The 16,850-nt window shown below is 41.8% G+C and overlaps 1 protein-coding gene across 6 annotated transcripts in view; it reads right to left on the reverse strand.

The window, feature by feature from the left end:
- MARK1 (microtubule affinity regulating kinase 1) overlaps nt 1-16,850 on the reverse strand; it is a 77,786-nt gene that overhangs the window by 27,625 nt on the left and 33,311 nt on the right. For 4 of the 6 annotated variants that reach the window (XM_081185989.1, XM_081185987.1, XM_081185991.1 and 1 more), the window contains exons 2-6: nt 11,847-12,050; nt 9,511-9,564; nt 7,422-7,470; nt 5,779-5,844; nt 2,808-2,878 (exon numbers count right to left, since the gene is read on the reverse strand). In XM_081185989.1, the coding sequence (XP_081042115.1) occupies nt 2,808-2,878; nt 5,779-5,844; nt 7,422-7,470; nt 9,511-9,564; nt 11,847-12,050 (444 nt within the window). Of the gene's footprint in view, nt 1-2,807; nt 2,879-5,777; nt 5,845-6,235; nt 6,358-7,421; nt 7,471-9,510; nt 9,565-11,846; nt 12,051-16,850 lie in introns of those variants that run through there. The other 2 variants (XR_014005782.1, XM_081185990.1) reach the window with 2 other exon arrangements.

Raw genomic sequence — 16,850 nt, forward strand, 5'->3', positions numbered from 1 at the left:
ACATTTATTCCTTTGTCAGCCCTTGAGCGCAAGCTTACTTTCTACACAGTGGTAACTACACAAAAAGTCAAAACCCTGAAAGCCATTATTAGTTAATTCGGGGGCGGGGGGGGGCGCGCAACTGCCTTGTGCTATAACAGTTCTGCAAGTACTCCCCTAAATTTTGCAACCAAGTGGACTGGGGTGAATATGTCAATCAAAATGAAGGAGTCTTTTGTTTACAACAAAAAAAAGTTGAACTTAAATCACATTTTTAAGATTCCTATTTACTGTAAGCGATATTAACAAAATATGTTGCGTTGCTGCAGTCTTTGAACTTATTATGTACTTCTGAACGCTCTCCTTGGTGCTGAACAAGTTGCCCAGGTTCCCCAAGAGTAAATTAGGGCACACACACAAGCATTGAAAGGCATAGTGTTTTCAAAGATCTGAAAAAAACTTGCAATACAGTCAAACTTGCCTGAAAGTCAAAAGAATGACCTTTGGATCCAACCCATTGAAAATATTCCTAAAGCATGCTCTAATACTTTAAATACTTAGGAACTAAAGCAATGGGCCTTTCTGCACTAGAGCTCTTTAACACTGCTGAAGTGCTGCTGTTGCACAATAAAGTGGAATTTGAAGATTGGTTCCATACAGCACATAAAACAGTATTATTTCCCCATTTAAACCATCCACATGGGAAAGGGAGGACTGTACAGGGTAGGGAAAAGAGGAGAGACTAATTTATTAACTATTTAATTTTTATTTTTAGGTATGCACCCTCACAAAATAATTAAAATGACATTCTTTTGCAGCAAATAAAGCAAGTGGGGGAAGGCAGAATAAGGCACCAGTGATAGGTGTAATGTAAAGGACCCCTGGACAATTAAGTCCAGATGACTATGGGGTGCAGCACTCATCTCGCTTCAGGCAGAGGGAGCTGGCATTTGTCCACATGACTAAACCACTACTGGCGCATGAGTGCCAGAGTGCACAGAAATGCCATTTACCTTCCCGCCGCAGCAGTATCTATTAATCTACTTGTACTGGAATGCTTTCGAACTGCTAGGATGGCAGAAGTTGCTACAACACAACAGGAGCTCACCCCGTTGCACGGATTTGAGCTGCCGACCTTCTGATTGGCAAGCCCAAGAGGCTTAGTGGTTCAGACCACAGCACCATCCGCATCCTGCACCAGAGATACAGATCTTCCTTGTTCTACTTCTTGGAGACTCAATTCTTTATTGCCAGTGGCTGAATATCCTTCCTTGTCATTTTTCTACATTGCAAGTTGTGCTGCTTCTGTTGCTGTCTTTTTCCTCTCTCCTCCCAGCCAAACTGTCCTTTGCTCCAGGAAGAGCAGAGGACTTGGTGCTAATCAGTCTCTCTTGATCGGGGGTCATCAAACATTTTCAGCAGGGGGGGCGGTCCACTGTCCCTCAGGCCTTCTGGGGGGCCTGACTATTTTTTTTGGGGGGGAATGAACAAATTCCTATGCCTCACAAATAACCCAGAGATGCATTTTAAATAAAAAGGTACCTTCTACTCATGTAAAAACACATTGATTCCCGGACAGTCTGGGGGCCGGATTTAGAAGGCGATTGGGCCGGCCCCCGGGCCTTAGTTTGCCTACCCATGCTCTTGATAATCAGTGGTGTGCTAGTAGAAGTATCTCTGTCAGTGACCCGGTCTAATTTTCAGTAGCATTCCCCTTCCTATCCTCATATAGCTTTTATACTGTAACTTTCTCTGTGCCTCATGGTTGGCTATATCTCTAATGGCCAGTGTTGTGACTTAGTCTGCCTCCCTTCTCCTTCAACTGAAATACTTTATTGTCACTTGTACAACTTGCGGGGCTAGTTCCCCTCTCTTCCTCCGAAAGCCCAACACCATCTCCTTTGTCTTGCTGATATTAAGGTGCAAGTTGTTCCCTAGGCACCATGTAAATATATTTTGGACCTCCCCTCTATACGCTGATTCGTCTCCACCTGTTATTAAACCCATTATGGTGGTGTCATATCAATGTCAATACATTGTTATTGCTCAATCCTACTGCATATTTGGTCAGGGTCTTACTCCCACATAACTGTGTGCTGAGGAGGGCGACCAAGTTGATATTGGATCTGGAAAACAAGCCTTACGAGGAACGGTTGAGGAAGTTGGGTCTAGCTGTTAACCAAAAGGTTGGTAGTCTGAGCCCACCCAGGGATGGCTGTGGGCAGGATGCGTGCATTATAAAGGGTTGGACTCCAACTCTACAATTCTATGACTGCAACCTTCCTTAAAGCAGTTTCAACCCGTCCTAGCCTTCCTACCATCAAGCTCTTTTTTATGACTTGTTAAATGTTTTTGATGATTTTGTAAAGAAGTAGTATGGGAAGAGGAGACCCAAATCATTCATGGCTGTAAGTTCCCTAAGCAAAATTCCACAGAAAAGTACAAAGTTGGGAGGGTTCATGCAGGACTGAAGCATCCCAGTACATGTCAAAGAGCAGGCATCTGCAAAAAGATAAAAGAGCTGTACTAAAGAGATCTACATCTGTAGGCACTGTGTTCCTGTTCTTTTCCTTTGTAAAAAAATAATAATGATTTTTTTTTTATGTCCCCAAATAGATGAAAGAAGCACAGGGAAAACATTAGACGGCCACTGTTGGATAATAAGAGATTATGCCTAGTAAAAATATGAGCGAACCAAGTCAGCCATTTCACACTTAATACCTAGTGTGAACGGGATCTACATTTCCTGCGCTTAGTTCACAACACTAAAATGTATTTTTTCTTGAAGCCAGCATTTCAGGTTCACTTTATAAGACCTTTTTTCTTACCTGTCTAAATTTTGCACGTGCCTCTTTCTCTTTCATTCTTCCATGTGCCACCAAGTAGTCAAACACTTCTCCTAAAGCAGAATGGAACAGAATTATATTGCACAGGTTTCCCTGGTGACAAATCAAAGTGCTTGTCAGTCAACTAACTCGTTCCTTTAACAGAAGCCAGCACAAGGACTCTGACTAATGCAAGACGGCTTTCCCCCTTCGGTTTCCCCGCACCCTCCCAAGCTGCTTTCTGACTTATACTACCACCAAACCTATAAGTGAAGCTTTAGGCCTCCCAATAACACCAAATTTATGTAGTAGATAGGTAGCCGTGTTGGTCTGCCATAGTCAAAATAAAAAAATTCCTTCCAGTAGCACCTTAAAGACCAACTAAGTTAGTTCTTGGTATGAGCTTTCGTGTGCATGCACACTTCTTCAGATACCTGCACACGAAAGCTCATACCAAGAACTAACTTAGTTGGTCTTTAAGGTGCTACTGGAAGGAATTTTTTTATTTTGACCAAATTTATGGACATGGATCTGTTTCCTGAGATGTGTTCAAGAAATATCTTAAGCAACTCATAAAAATATTATTTGGATTACTCCTTGTTGGAAGGGAAGGCCAGGCACATAGGTCTTATCGATAAGCAGTACAATAACCAAAGAAAACTAAACTGGTCAAATCTTAACACAAACTGGATTTATTTTAATCAAATTCATAGTTTTATTATAAAAGAACATGTAAAAACACAAGCTCTGAAACCTTTAACACAATTTGAAAATTTATTAAGCACAATGGATAGAGGAGAAAAAGGATTTGTTTCTAAATTGTACTCTATACTACTTAATGTAACTTACAGCTCTATGGAACTGGTTAAAAAGATATGGGAGCTAGATATTGGCACACAAATTCTTCCTAAGGATTGGAATAAAATTTGGGCACCTTGACCCAAATTTTAAAATCTGATTCCAGTTTTCTTAGCAAAAACTCCTTAAAATTATTACACTTCTTTGCAAATGTCAAAAATGTTTTCTTCTACATCACCTAATTGTCAGAGTGGCTGCAATAAATTTGGTACATACTGTACTATCATTTATGGTGGAAATGTCAATCAGTGGTTTTTTTAATTTAATTTTTACAGAAATGATAAATATTACTAAGGAAACTATTGTCTGTTGCCCAAAATTAATGTTACTGAATATTTTTGATGGTACCAATGTACGTGTATTTTCAAAAGAATTGCTCTTATATATGATCTCAATGACATGAATAGTAATTTCAACTCAATGGAAAACAGCCCCAAATCTCACACTGGATGCTTGGTAACTATTACTTCATAAAATAATTATAATGGAGAAAATCACACACAGTTTGAGAGTGACAAGGACTAGCACCTCAAGACCCCTTTTATATGATTTGGGATTCCTTTATGACACATACAGCAGAACCCTCATTTTCAAGACAAGCCTCGTCACAAGCCTGGCAAATCTGAAGCAATACTGGATGATCAGATAGAGTTGATAGCGTTTACTTGGGACTTTTAACTCCCATGCATCTACTCATTATATGTGCTTATTTTATAGTTTCGTTTTCATTTTTGTCTGTTATTCTCTTTGTTTTATATACATTACAAATTAAATAATTTAAAAAAACTTTACAAAAAATAAGCATTACAATAAATTATTTTGCAAACTTGTTTTGAGTGATGTGATGAATCGAGGATACTGGCCCTTATTTCTGTTGACTTTGCCCTCCTCTAACAGAAAAGATAGTTAGTTATGGGGGGATTCCTCTGTCACAGGCTTGCAGAAATGTCCACAAAAATTACAGACCTAGACAGGGGTGTAGCTAGCTGCTCCAACACCCAGAATGGCGGGGGCGGGGTGATCTGCACATGGGGGCACCGCAGCGATCCACACACAGGGGCAGCATGGAGAGCTGCCCACGGAGTCTGCCTGGCAGATGAAACCCCCAGACTGCTGTTTCGGGCAGTGCGGAGTCCCGAGCCACCGCGTCATTCCCAGGAGAGACATGTGGTTCGGGCACGCTGCATGCCAGGCCCCATGGTAAGTGCCCCCCCGTGCCATTTTGTCAATTCCGTCAAGGATTACACCAGGGGTGGGCCGCACCCACCTTCCTACGCCCCTGGGCCTAGAAACTTTTTTAACTAGCCTGCCCACCCACAAATAAATAAATAAATAAATAAAGTCCTCCTCATCCAATCCTCTGATTATTGGAGAAACACAATCCAAACTGTGTGCAGATTAATAACTCAGTTTCTCATCCAGTGTAGGATATCAGCCTCATCTTTCCTGAGCATGAAGAATTCATTCTTAGCAGAACTTCTACCACTTGAACTTCAAAATATGGGCTTCCTAGAAGAGTTTCTTTTCTATCAGCACCAAACTTCTACACCAAACCTATTAGGCTAAACTGCTTTATTTAAACCGAGCTGATGAGCTGCTTATGCATGATGACTTCTCACACAACAGAAAATTAGGCAGTAAACCTGTGTGGACTAGACTACTTCACACTGCAGAAAATAAGTCACATGCTGAAATATTCCTCAACGAAAAACATTCCTATACATAGAAATCCAACATTGTCAGGGAATAGGTTAGGCTAGAACTCTTCTGCATTACATGCTAGGAATACTTTCTGGTTGTTTTTTCTGGGGGTGGGGGATCGTGAAAGTCTCCAGATTCACTCTGAAGTATTTTAGTCCAGTCAAAGACCTACCAACTCATCTGCTGTAGGTGAGAACGAGGCTGTCCTTTTCAAGGACACAGACTATAAAGCAGCCTACATCAACAAAAAAGATAACTATGTCCTATGGAAACTATGTCTCTTATGCAGCGGAGTGTCATGCAATAGATACCAAAAGTACATCACAGCTCTGAGGTGTTATGCCAGCCCCACTTCCATCTTCAAATTCCTACATTTCAAATCAGCCCATAAAAGTAGAATGGAATGTTTGCTTACCTCCACTGGCATATTCCATAACTAAGTATAATGTTTTCTCTGTTTCAATAACTTCAAATAATTTAACTGCAAGATAAAAAGTTGATAACAAAATGCCTTAGCACAAACAGTAAAGAACATTTTAAAACAGGTAAAATGTTATTTCTTATCTACGTCAAAATTTAATGGATGTCCAAGTCAAAGTTTGGCTCTAGAGATGAAATTTGTAGAAGTAAAACCACCCACTTCTCTAGAATCAGTTAGAAAATGGCCATATTTTGTTTTCGCTGAAGTTAAATGCTAGATGCGAAAGTAGAACAACTAAGAACCAGGACACTGCCTATAAAATATATTAACAAAATTATTGTTGTTCAATAGTTTAAGAATAAGTGAACGAAAGCTAAGCATGTTGGAAAGGCCACACACTCAGCTTGAAGGAGTAAAAAAGGGCATACCCTGTATGCAGCAATGTGTATACCTTGTATGCAACAAGCCCTCTGGCCGATTCAGCAACAATAACTGTCTCTGGAACAAAACTGTTCTGCCTTCCTCAGCCAGAAGAATTGTCATCACAAAGTGGGGCTCTAAAGGTGGGGAAAACTAAAGCAGAAAGGGAAAGTTACACACTTTGCAAACCTGCTCTTATTCACAGGCCTCAATTTTTCTTATCAAAGTGGTATCGATTTAACGAAGAGCAATGTTAAAAATCCATGTTGATAAAAATCAGTGCCCCATTTTCACAAAACACTACAGCCATAAATTAATTCCTTACCAAATTAAGTCAGATCATAGCTTGAAAACACAGGATATCACTTAAGGGCATCCCTAAGAGTGTGTTCTACTGTTAACAGGACTTCATGAAAGGCTAAAGAACTAATCTGATGAGTCACTGGCCCTGCAGAAGGTTACCAGAGAATGATGCAAGTCACAGGCTCTACTTGGTGAGAATTTACATAGTTCCAATAAACTAGCATATTTCCTAGAAGTAAAACATTGTGAGTCAACAGTGTGATGCAGCAAAAAAAAGGTAATGCTATTCTAGGCTGCATCAACAGAAGTATATTGTCCCAATTAAGGGAAGCAATAGTCCCACTTTATTCTGCCTTGAGCAGACCACACCGGGAGACTGTGTCCAGTTCTGGACACCACAGTTTAAGAAGGATACTGATAAGCTGAAATGGGTGCAGAGGAGGATGACCAAGATAATCAAGGGTCTGGAAAGCAAGCCTTATGAGGAACACTTGAGGGAGTTGGATATGTTTAGCCTGGAAAAGAGGAGACTGAGAGGAGATAGGATGAGGCTTTTTTAAGCAGAGGCTGGAAAGTTCTATGCAGTTTTGGGACAAGTCCACTTGACTACAGACAATCTGCTTTGTTTTGGAGAATGTCTAAGTACCTCTGAAGCAGCCCACTTCATTTCAGTACTGATGTGTCATCTGAAGTGGGGGCACGTAGGGTCCTGATAGCAAGTGATCCCAATACCTCTGAAGCGACCTGCTTGGTATTTAGGCTTCCTCTAATGTGGATGTGGATGTTTTTTAATATGCATTAGGGCCTTGTTCACAAATCTAAAAGTCACCTAGTGAGATTCTTCAAAGTTAGAAGAAAAGGTAAACACAGGAAAAAATTAATATGATTCAGCAAAACAAATGTCAAATCCCTACCAATATTAGGATGGTTCAAAATCTTCATTATTCGTACTTCTCGGAACAACTGTAAAAAATAGAGAACTATTTTACTTAGGGTGTTTTTTTACACATTCTAAGGATAACTGCAGAATGCAAAATTCAAAAATGTTTAAGATGTAGTTTCACACTTAGATAAGTGTCTATGAAATACCAGTGGTAAGTTGCTTGTATAGAGATACTGGATTAGAACCAGGCTAGGTTAATTGCACTAAGATCCCATTGAAATAAAGGGGGTCTGCTTCAGGTGATGACTAACGTTTCACTGAAAACTACGTTCAACTAATTTACTCAGGATCTAGCCCATTGTAAGTAATCCTTAGACTCTCTGGGCTTCAACTAATTTGAACCTGCCCAAACTTTAAAAAAAATTACACCCAAAACCTTACTGCAAATTCTACCACTATTTGAAGTCTGGCAGGGAATTGTTCTTAACCAGTTTCTAAAACCAGCAACTGAATGTTCAAAATTGCAGCAAGGAGATCCAGAGAAATAGATCTGAAGAACTGCTTTATTTTTCAGGAAAAAATTACGGCAATGGGAATCTCCCCATCTAAATTACTAGAGCAGGACATAGTTCCAGCTAAAAGAACAGTAACCTGTAAACTAGAGGAGATGGACTTGCAGCAGAAAATGGTGTTGGGTAATGGTACCTGCTCACCTCAAAACCTTGGTTTATTACCCCTCTTAAGGCTCCCAAACTATTTGAATTCCTTAACTTCTTCGGCTCATAGATATGCCTTTATAAAGGCAAGATTCAATGCCTTCCCATCGAACGTGCTGAGAAATAGATTTTCCAATGGACAGATATCGCTCTTATGTGATTGTAATTGTGGGGCACCGGAATCGTTGCATCACATAATCTTTGATTGTGCTTCTCACTCATCGGCCAGGAGCAAGTTTCTTGATCCATATCTAAAGGGAATCGCCGATGATTCCAATGAAGCCAAACTGAGATACCTACTAAATGATGAAGACCCCCTAAGATCACTCACGGTTGCTAGATTCTTGATCAGCGTCCTATCCCTAAAGAAGAAAAGCGGACTCCTGTGCGGCTCGGATAACCCTTTTAAACCATGATATATGTTTTTGGATGTAACTAGGTGTTATCACCACCGATGTCTTTTATTAATTTATGAGCAGAGGGCAATGTTTAAGTTGCAAATTTATTGTATTGTATGTTGTTGGTCTTTTGCTTATTTTGCTTTGGTTCTTGTCGGTTCTTGTAAGTTTTTAGCTGTTTTAAATTTGGAGGTTTAAGTATATATATGTTGGTGGGAAAATGTCATGTGACGGGCCAATGTCCGTAATAAATTTATAAAAAAAAAATAAAAAAAAATCAGGAAAGGTTAAAACGAATATACTTCACAAAATGTTTAAACCTATAACATACTTTTCTTCAACCCACAGGACACTTTTCTTCAAGAAAGTGACATCACTCCAAATCTATAGAAGTATAACTACCGATATTTTGGAGTTCTAGATCTCAGTGGGACTTAATTCTTCTTTTCAGCATACAATACTGCCCAAATCCATTACGAGATCTTGGTTGGCTAAAGAAGTAAGAAATGTAACTTATTTATTTCAGGAATTTCAGTTCACTTATGCCAAGAAAATATGCACCAGCATCACCTCAGGCAGTTCCTACATGGGACTAGAGGTGAGCGACTTGATTAAAGCTGAACCTGGGCTAATATGGGAGCTACTTTGGAGGCTGCTTAAAATTGTATGTGTTTTACGGCTGCTCCACACAGAAAGCTTTTGGGTGCACCAACTAGACATATGGATCAGCTCCACTGCATAGGACATGCTTCAAATATTTCAGAAGGAAGGTCATGTTAGTGTGGCCCCCTCCTCACATCTGGAACGGAAGGCATCTCTCTATCTCAATGTAACTAACTGACCAAGGATTCAGTGCATAAAAACTTCAGAGCAGTTCAATTGTCCTGTAAAGGCAAAAACAGTAGTATTTCTTTATGAGGAAGAATAAAAATATTTTTATTTTTAAATCACATGGCCAATTTATTGAAGTGACAACATATTTAACCTTTTCAAAGAAGCATCTTACCTTTTGTAGGCTGGTAGGATTTAGTTGGGTTTTGTCTATTATTTTCACAGCAACCTAGGGATATAAAGAAATCACTCTTTTGAAGGTACCAACAGGTGAGTGTTTTTAGGCAGACACTGGCTTTCTTTGGACACAGCACTAAGCTATAGTTTAGTGGCACATTTACCTTCTGTTCCCCTCTTGTTCTGTTTCAAGGAGATGAGAAACTTTAGCTTGTTTTTAGCTAACTGCAGCTTAGTGTTACTTCTGAACCAAGATAAACTGTGATTAATCTTAACTATGGTTTACTGAAATAAGCCAATGGCCTGGTTTGCACGTCATAAGTAGGCAAACTACTGGGACTTCATGAATGCATTGGCTACCAGAGAAGAGTCTGCATGCACTTTGATCCTGCCTGGTCCTTAAGCAGGTGGGAACTTAACCCACAAGTTCTGCGTTCAAGGAACACACTAAATTCTAAAAGGACCAAGAGTGGCTGCAACCTCTTCCCCGAGAGTTCAGCTGTTTTCACTAAGCTATAGTTTGGCTTAGTGTTACATGCAAACACAGCAAAGCTCAAACTGTGGCTTAGAAAGCTGGTTTATTTAATGACACCAGTTAAATACAATTTAGGGTTCAGATGTTGCACTAAACTGTGGTTAACTAATCACATGCAACTGTGGATAATCGCAAATGAAAGCAAAAGCAATTGAAACAGAGGAGGGGTGAGCATAAGCTTGAATCTTGTTCACCTAACTCTAGATCACAGCTTAGCATTGCAAACAAATGAAGTCAGTGTAGAACAGCCTTTCTCAACCTGTAGGTCCGCAGATGTTGTTGAACTACAACTCCCATCACCCCTAGCTAGCAAGGCCAGAGCTCAGGGATGATGGGAGTTGTAGTCCAACAACATCTGGGGACCCACAGGTTGAGAACCGCTGGTGTAGAGGTTTACAGTTTTTAAAGTTTAAAATACAAGCAGTATTTTACACAGAACACTAGCAAACAGTCAGACAAAAACAATGAAATTAAGCTCCTTGAAACACTGACAATTCCAAGAAAATAGTGGGCCTATCAACATGTTTAGGGGCTTCACGGTGTCAGGCGATGTTTGGTATTACTGTATATTTCGCTCCATAAGAGGCACTTTTCCCTTCTAAAAAGTAAGGGGAAATGTTTGTGCATCTTATGGAACGAATGTGTGGTCCCTGGCAGCGGTGGAGCTGGGAACTTTGGTTCCTGGAGCAGCAGGGGCATGGCACACCACCCGTGCAAGCATCCTAATGGTGGTGCCCGCGCGAGGGGGTGGGGAGAGACGAGGCGGGGGGCTTTAGAAAACTCTTTAGAGTTCCCTCTGTCTGAGGGGCTCTGTGACTTGCATGAGAGCAGCCAGGAGCCAGCACGGAGGGGGATCTTTCTCCCTTGCGCCTTCTGTATTTTCCCCCTTGCTTCCCTCCTCTAAAAACTGGGTGCATCTTATGGAGCAAAAAAGTGTGTCTTATAGAGCGAAAACTATGGGTATTTGGAAGAAGTCAACCTGATTGTACTGCATACACAGGCCCATCCACATTAAATGTTCTCAGAGCAATTTGTTCTATCCACTCTGTCCAATACAATCTATTTACAGAGGTTTCTTGTGCTGGCAATGTCAGTAATCTGCAATCAGTGTTGTATTCCAGCCAGCAGCAGAGGAATGGGGCAGGGAAGAATCGCTTCCTATGGCCACAGGTGGTGATTTCCCTTTTTCTATTATTAGCATTTGGAAGCAGGGAAATTAAGAGATTTCAGAATATTTTGAATTTCAACTAAACATTTTCATTTCTATAAGTAAAGTTAGAGCTTTCAGAGAAGATCTCCACTCCAAACCCTTGTCCACTCTTGTCTCCACACAAATATGGTTTATCTTTTGATCAGGGCACAACTAGATGGGACAGGAACAGTATCCAACCCCAGGACCTTCTGATCTCCTATAAAATAGGGGGTTCAAGGCAGCATGGATGGGGAAGAGAAGTTTTTTTAAAAAGCATTTAGAAAACTTTTTTCTTTTGGTGGGGTTTACTTCCAATCTTACCATCCCACCGCAAGAAAGACAGCTGTTTCGGGGGAATCCTACTCTTCAAATGCTCTTGTTGTATCTTAAAATATCTCAATTCCAAACCTACCTCTTCAAAGAGATTTAGTAGTACACATAATTCTGCCCACTCGTCTGCTGCCCTGATGTCTCATTCGGCTCTAAGAAAAGCCTGTTACATATTCAATCACAGAGCTAGAGAATAAGCATGTTCATTGCAGACAGACAAGTGTGAATAAGGCAACACAGGCTACTGTTACCAAGGAAAAAAAGACAAACAGCTTACCTCTCTACCAGTAAGAACATGTCTAGCCAGCTTCACTTTAGCAAAATTTCCTTTTCCTATTGTTTTTAGTAAGCGGTAATTCCCAATGTGAGGATGGTCTTCATTTGTAGACGTGATTGAGTTTCTGCAACGGGGTATGTTTTGTCTGCTACTTGATTTTGTGGGCTGGACATGGGGCTCAGTATATCCATCGACAGATGTGTGCTATAAGAGTAAACAACAGAGCAATATTAATGTATTTAGGATTAATGAATTATAAAACAAACGTTAAATGGGAACAGGAAGACCCACCTCACAATATACCGTAGTTGCGAGTGTGAACAAACCAGCAAAAATGCTCTATAGATGATTTCAATCACAAAGATTTCGATCTTAGAGTGGTATGCAATGCTAGTTCTACCCTGAGTAGACTCACTGAAGTAAGTGGAAATGACTAACATAGGTTAATTAAGTTCAATGGTTCTGTTCTAAGTAGTTCTTAGTTGACTACAACCCTAAGTTTTCTGTCTGCTTTCATACTTGGCCTACATTTGAAATGTACAAAACTGAACAGTGCAATCAATTCAAGAAAATTCTATCTTTTTAAATAACAATTTATTAATTTCCCAAAGATAACAAAAAATAATAACAACAACAATACAAAACCAAAACAAAACAAATTGACTTCCCTCTAGTCCCTTCCTTGGTTCCATGATGTATCAATGTACTGCATGTCCATTGCTAATTCAAGTAAATAATTTTACTCATTAACTTTTGCTTTATTTAAAATTTGACCTTTGTTCTTTCAATTGCAGCTGGGAAGTGAGCCACTTTCTTAATTTCAATGTAATACTCCTTGGACCCTTTTTGCAAACTCAGGAAGTCACAGACTGGCCCAATGAGGGGGAAAGCAAGCAAGCAAGCAAACAAACAAACAGCAAAACAGCTGAACATTACCAAGCAATTTTCACAAGCCCCTAACTATAAATATATTAGGGCTTTTAAATATTTTAGCAATCCTTAAAAGTTATAAAATCGATTGTATTTTCCCCTAATCTTTTTTCCAACTAAACAGACATAAATACAACTATCAGTGGTAACCATACAGTATAACAAATGCACTGGAAAAGGACAAGTACCGTAATTTTCGCTCCATAACACGCACTTTTTTGCTCCTAGAAAGTAAGGGAAAATGCCTGTGCGTGTTACGGAGCGAATGCACTCGACCGGAGCCATGGCTGCCGTCAATCAAGCAAAGGAGCCGCTTGCAGGGCTTTGCACGGCTCTAGCTTTGCTTGCTTTACAGCCAGGAGGAGGGGGAGGAGCTGAGGAGGAGGGAGGGAAGGAGAGCCATGCCAGCAAAGCGGGCAGCAGCCACTTACACGCGAGGAGGGACAGACGGGAGCCATAGCGAGCCGGAAAAAGCGCCGCGTAGCCAGCAACAGCTGCTGCAGCCTCAGCTAGCAAAGGTCCGTGCGCTCTCTAAACGGAGCAATGAGGCTGCAGAGGGACGGCAGGCACAGGAGGGCTCTGAGCCACGAGCGCAGTGAAAATCAGTAAAAAAGTTTTTTAAAAGGCTGCTGGGGACAGGAGGGCACGGGATGAGGGAGAGGGGGAAATTACAACTCTCCCAGCGTCTCAGCTGATCCGCTGAGCAGGACTTGGGTTGCAGGGGATTTGCCATTAGCTGCGTAAAGCAGCAAAGAGGGAGAGAAGGAGGAAAGCGGGAGAGGAAAGGAGCTGCTTACACTGCTGTAAGTGGCTGCTGTCCGGTTGGCTCCTTTAAAGCAACAGTGCTCTTTCCCTCCCCCCTCCCCGCTCAGCTCTCCGAAAAGCTCCTTCTCTACCCACCCCACGCGAGCTCCTTTTCCCCTTAGACCCCTCTCCTTCATCATTAGCCGCATCCTTCTCCACCCACCCCACGCGTGTTCCTTGTCCCCTTAGACCCCTCTCCTGCATTATTAGCCACATCCTCCTCCACCCACCCCACGCGTGTTCCTTGTCCCCTTAGACCCCTCTCCTGCATTATTAGCCACATCCTTCTCCACCCACCCCACGCGTGTTCCTTGTCCCCTCTCCTGCATTATTAGCCACATCCTTCTCCACCCACCCCACGCGTGTTCCTTGTCCCCTTAGACCCCTCTCCTGCATCATTAGCCACATCCTTCTCCACCCACCCCACGCGTGTTCCTTGTCCCCTTAGACCCCTCTCCTGCATTATTAGCCACATCCTTCTCCACCCACCCCACGCGTGTTCCTTGTCCCCTTAGACCCCTCTCCTGCATCATTAGCCACATCCTTCTCCACCCACCCCACGCGTGTTCCTTGTCCCCTTAGACCCCTCTCCTGCATTATTAGCCACATCCTTCTCCACCCACCCCACGCGTGTTCCTTGTCCCCTTAGACCCCTCTCCTGCATCATTAGCCACATCCTTCTCCACCCACCCCACACGTGTTCCTTGTCCCCTTAGACCCCTCTCCTGCATTATTAGCCACATCCTTCTCCACCCACCCCACGCGTGTTCCTTCTCCCTTTAATACTTTTCCTTCCCTCCCCACTTAAAATGTGGTTACAAAGCACGGATCCACATGGATCCTCAGGATTTTTGCACTGGGTCACCCCAAGTTCACCATCAGATCATATAGCATATGCATGGCTACAGCCTGCACCAAAACACACACACACACCCACTGTTTCATGGGGCTGCAATGGCGCAAAAACATGGTTACAAAGCATGGATCCACATGGATCCTCAGGATTTTTGCATTGGGCTACCCCAAACTCACCATCAGATCACGTCTGTGGCCACAGCATGAACCACAAAAATCATACATCCACTGTTTCGTTTAGAATATTTTTTTCTTGTTTTCCTCCTCTAAAAACTATGTGCGTGTTATGGTCAGGTGCGTGTTATAGAGCGAAAAATACGGTAATTTAAGGTTACCAGATGTCCCCGTTTCCCAGGGACAGTCCCCGGATTTACAAATCAGTCCCCACACAAAATCCTATCATTCCTAATGAAGTTGAAAAGTGTCCCTGGATTTATTGAAAAAAAATCTGGTAACCTTAAAGTAATTGCAAAGTACATGCAGGAGCCACATCAGTTACAAGGTATTTTCCAAGGCCATGCTGTGGTTAACAACAGCCTGCCTACAGCCCCAAGTGAGTAAAAATAGATTTGGTTTTCCTAAAGCTTCATCGCTTAAGAAAAAAAAGTAATGCAACTTTTTTTTAGTATAGGAATTTTATATCACTAATCATATCCAGTTATTTACAAGAAATAATGTAAATGCAAAAAAATAAAAATGCCACCAACTTAAGAAGATAGGTGGTCTTTTAAGTAATTTGGAACTAGTGATACCAGGACAGGATCTTTTGTGAATGTGTGCATCAGCTTTCATGAGAATCATAGACTGGGAAGATTTCCTAAAGGATGGGAGGGAAATTGTTCTCATTTCCCATTTAGGCAACTCTCTCCCCTCCAGGGAGAGTTGCCTGGTATCCACTTTGGTATCGTTTTGGTGGTAGACAAAGACCTTTTAGTCCCCACAGACTTAACAACGGTGGTAGTCTAATCAGCTTTTTCATTCTGCAATGTTCTTGTAGGTTTTATTTGTTCTGTTTTACTGACACAAACTACCCTGAAAATGTTTATAATGAAGGTTGTTTTCTGCTGCTCCAGAGAAGCGGACACGGAGCAATGGATCCAAACTACAAGAAAGAAGATTCCACCTAAACATTAGGAAGAACTTCCTGACAGTAAGAGCTGTTCGACAGTGGAATTTGATGCCAAGGAGTGTGATGGAGTCTCCTTCTTTGGAGGTCTTTAAGCAGAGGCTTGACAACCATATGTCAGGAGTGCTCTGATGGTGTTTCCTGCTTGGCAGGGGGTTGGACTCGATGGCCCTTGTGGTCTCTTCCAACTCTATGATTCTATGATTCTATGATTCTATGAAGGATAGCATGCAAATTTGTTAAATAAATGAATAAACAAGTGACAGAATTCTGTACAATTATACACGGTACATTATTATCCACCACAGCCTTGGCATGGCCAATGTTCCTCCCTCAGTTATATGATGGCCAGAGCATGGTGGCGGTTTCACCTGGGGGTATATTGTGGTGAAGAAGAAGAAGAAGAAGAAGAAGAAGAAGAAGAAGAAGAAGAAGAGGAGGAGGAGGAGTTTGGATTTGATATCCCGCTTTATCACTACCCTAAGGAGTCTCAAAGCGGCTAACAATCTCCTTTTCCTTTCCTCCCCCACAACAAACACTCTGTGAGGTGAGTGAGGCTGAGAGACTTCAAAGAAGTGTGACTAGCCCAAGGTCACCCAGCAGCTGCATGTGGAGGAGTGGAGAAGCGAACCCGGTTCACCAGATTACAAGTCCACTGCTCTTAACCACTACACCACACTGGCTCTCACACTGTGAGTGAAATCGCCACTCTTCCTGAGTCCCTCTGTCACCAGCGCCCAGCTGCAGCTTGTTTCTCCTTCAGCGCGCTGGGCTCTGGTGGCAGAGCAACTCAGGAGTGGTGGTGGTTTTACTTGCGATAGACCGTCGGGTGAAGCTGCCATCGCGCTTTAGCCCCGATACCAGTCCTCGGTGATGTATTGACACATTGTCCAGGCCTATAGTACAGCATGCTGTTGTAAACCATTGTGAAATAATTTTATGATACAGTGGTATATAAATATTTTTATAAATAAATAAAATAAATATAAGAACTTGAGGGTAGCCAGTTCTCTCTCATAAGGCTTTCTTATATTCTGAGCTGCAGAAATGTGCACTCGGCATCTGAAGTGCTTGTCCACAGAGATAGAAGCAGGAAAGCAGAAGAACTGAAGTAGCTAAACCGATCTCTTTTGCATATTATGGCTTTCTGAAGTCCGGCTCACTTAACATAACTTTCTGGATTGATTTCCCTCCCACCCATCGCCGCCCCCATTTGATTTCCCTCCCACCTCCCAAAATACATGGATCATTGCCTAAACCATACTGGAATGCCATATCCTCTACTTCAC

The sequence above is a fragment of the Podarcis bocagei genome, assembly GCF_964188305.1.
Source record: "Podarcis bocagei genome assembly, chromosome: 3".
NCBI classification, from domain to species: domain Eukaryota; kingdom Metazoa; phylum Chordata; class Lepidosauria; order Squamata; family Lacertidae; genus Podarcis; species Podarcis bocagei.